Source organism: Cryptosporidium hominis, assembly GCF_000006425.1.
Source record: "Cryptosporidium hominis TU502 chromosome 8 CHRO018178, whole genome shotgun sequence".
Classification (NCBI taxonomy): Eukaryota; Apicomplexa; class Conoidasida; order Eucoccidiorida; family Cryptosporidiidae; genus Cryptosporidium; species Cryptosporidium hominis.
In genome coordinates, this window is record NW_666879.1 from 1 (window position 1) to 3,537 (window position 3,537).

Below are 3,537 nucleotides of genomic sequence, written 5' to 3' on the forward strand. Positions count from 1 at the left end.
TGTTACCACCAACTTAACTATTATAGTTTCATTAGATAACATTACATGATTCAATATTGAAAATTTATTTAAAAAAATAAATTAAACAATTTTTTAATAACTCATTCAATATTAAATTCTCTCATTATCAGTAATCATTTTATTATTTTACCCCAAATCAATTAATATTAAATTATTCAACCCCACCTTATATGGCGCTTACCAGAACCCCTCCTATAATATAAATTTTTAACTGCTCGTGACTTTGGGAAGGCGCCAAAATCTGAACACACAAATTAGAAAATATTTTTATTTAATATAATGAAAGGCATTTAAGAATTCCCCCTCTCGGAGAATAATAGCAAAAGCTAGAAATATCAAAATCTGTGATAGAAGAGCTTTGTAATTAGTGAATAGGATAAGAGCTTATGAGATAAGCAAAGGAGTTAGGAACACGACTTTTGTATGTATAAAGCCTGGAGGATTCGAATAAAAAAGCCGGGCAAGAAATTATCTGAATGTTAAATTAAAGTTCTTAAAAATATATATATTTTGCTAATAAAGGAAAGGGAAGGAAAAAAGGAAGCTAGGTAGAGTAATTTGTATTAAAAAAAAAAATTAAGAGAAAATAACTATCAAGAGGATAATATTGATACAAAATCTCTAGTTGGTTTCCATAAAACTTCCAATTCAAAGTTTAAGTAAACTCTGATAGGTAAATAGAAGTAAATATATTTATGTATTTTGGTTGTAAAAGTCAAAGTTTGAGTGATTGGTATAATTGAGTGAGAGAGAGAGAGAGTGAGTGAGAAAGAGAAAGAGAGATAAATAGAAAGAGTGTGTGAAGGAAGGGTTAAAAAAACATCTTGGAAGGTTTGTTTTCGAAATCTTCTTGGATACGGGAATTAAAATACATATAGTCAAGGTTTTGTTGTACCACTAAATAAATCACAGAGCGAAAGATTGGAAGTTATATTTATTCTTGATAAGATTTTGAAATAATAGGGGTTTCTGGTCTTTAAGGCACTAGTAATAACTGAAAGGTTTGGATAACTTACAGTTTGATAATATTATTTGCCTTAAAGAGAGATTTTACTTCTTTTATCTAATATAATAATCCAATTCTTCTGTCGTTTATTCTATAAATTGTGAATAATAAAAGGTTTGGCTGAATTTGTATCATCGAGATGAGCCTTGAAAGGGTTAATTCAAGTATAGAAATGCGAGAAGATAGCCCTACAAGAGATAATACCATCACTCAAGTAGATGTTAGACAGAATTCTGATCTCCTACAAGACTATCCTTCAATGAGAGTTCCAAGTCTTATAGTATTTGGACAAAGCCAAAGCCAAAGCCAAAGCCAAAATCATACTCAAGGCCATACACATGGATATATTCAAACTAGTCAAACTAACCAAGTTACTCAAATAGGGGAGGGAACTGATCCATCTCTAATAAGAATAGCAAGAGGAGGAACAACAACAACTTCTTCTTCTTCAGGAAATAGTATTGAGAATTTACCAAATCCACTTTTAGAAGAAGGAGGACAGAGTTTAATTATAGAAACGACAACATGGTCTAGAGATTCACATGAACTTTTTGATTATGAAGCACAACATATTAATAATAAGAAGTTTCTTGTGAGTAAAAATAGCAAAATCTTTCGACAAAATACAGAATGTATGATTGTTGGTGATGAGGAAGAGCTTCCAACACAAGGAGACTATTTATTATCTATAAAAACCACTTCAGACGGGAAATTTGTAGCTTTTCCTGCAGATAGAAGTTTGGGAGCATGTAGTGAAAGACAGCTAATTCCTAAGAAGGTTTGGTTAATTGTTCGAGATCTACCTAGTAAATCATATGCTTTACAACAAAACGATATGGTTAAGCTAGGAAGATTTAAATTACGTGTTAAACAATTGGTTAAAAATGAAGATCAAATTCCAGAGCTTAGGCTTGATGAAATGGAAACAAATATTATTGAGCCAACTTTGGAGGAATCTATAACAATGCAATGCAGAATTTGTCTCACTGAAGGAGAGCAAGAAGATGATCCTTTGCTCTGTCCATGTCAGTGCAGAGGATCTATTAAGTTTGTTCATTTGGAATGTTTAAGACATTGGATTAATGGAAGGCTCAATCTGGCCAACGAAAATGGGTCTGGAGATACCTTCTTCTTTAGACAGTTACAATGTGAGCTTTGTAAGAGTCCTCTTCCTTCTTCAGCTTCTATTAAAGGCTCTAGAGTCAATATTGTTAAAGTACCTCAAGCTAAACCTCCATTTATTGTTTTGGAGAATATTTATGGGAATGTTCATAGAGGAGTGCATGTAGTAAGTATGGCTGAAAAGAAGGATTTGAAACTTGGTAGAGGTCATGAATCAGATGTAAGAATTTCTGATGTAAGTATCTCTACATCTCATGCATCTATTAGATCTAGAAATGATTACTTCATGCTTGAAGATCATGATTCCAAATTTGGTACTCTTGCTTCAGTCACGACACCACAAGCCATAGATAATTGTCATACTTTATGCTCTGCAGAGTAGAAGGACTGTATTTAACTCGAGACTTTCACAAGACCCATGTTCTCCTAGCATTGGTCTAAAAGAGTTACCTGTGAGCCATTCTCCAGATTTCCTTTTAGATCCTGAGCAAAATAATAACCAAAATGGAGGAGTTAGTGGAAATAGTGGTAGTGGTAATTTTCGTGCATCTGGAGAAAACCGAAGATCTAGTGGCTTAAATACAAACTCGGATGTAAATGGTATGAATCATCAGACTTCTCAAGGTGATTTCCATTGTTTACATAATAAAATGAGCGAAAATTTAAGATTAGCAGCTCCTGCTACTCTTTCCAAAGCAATTGAACATTCTCAGAATATTCCTTCTTTTTTGGATATTCAAGAATCTGACACAAAAAGTGGCCAAGAAAACGATAATACAAATATTAGAAAAGGAGCTATTCAGAATGTTTCTGAAGATAAATCAACGTTTTTGTCATCTTTGGTTTCCTCTTTATCATCACTATCATCAAAATCGTCATCTTGTTCATCATCTTCATCATCTTCATCATCTCTATTATCTACCTATACTCAACTTTCTGCTTCTACTATTCCTGCTCATTCTTTCGAAGAGATAGCAAACAAAGGAGTAGAAGTTAAAAACAATGGTATTCAATCAATTAATGGGTTAAAACTGGAGAATATTAATATTCAAAATAAGATAGAATTTTCTGGATATGAAAAAAAGAAGCAATCTGAACAAGATTACTTAAAAATTAAAGAATCAAAAAATAACAACTATAGAAGTGGAAAATTACTAGTTTCTGAAACCTTTGGTGATGGTGGTTTTGTGGCCCCTCCTTCTAAAGATTCAGATCATTTCTTGGACTGCTCCAAAAATATGAACTCTCTCATTTACAATAACATTAACCACTGTAAAAGCAACCACAGAATTAGTAGCAAGACTTCATTACAGTTACCTTGTTCATCTTTAACATTTTGGATTGAAAAAAATCAATCAACTTGACCTATTTCTACAAATCAAAACTAC

General features: G+C 32.4%; 1 protein-coding gene across 1 annotated transcript; it reads left to right on the forward strand.

The window, feature by feature from the left end:
- The first annotated feature begins 1,166 nt into the window (after window positions 1-1,166).
- Window positions 1,167-2,531, forward strand: Chro.80552 (erythrocyte membrane protein PFEMP3). The annotated part of the gene is made up of 1 exon (XM_660219.1): window positions 1,167-2,531. The coding sequence occupies one exon, from the start codon at window positions 1,167-1,169 to the stop codon at window positions 2,529-2,531; it is 1,365 nt and encodes a 454-aa protein (XP_665311.1).
- Window positions 2,532-3,537: the final 1,006 nt, after the last annotated feature.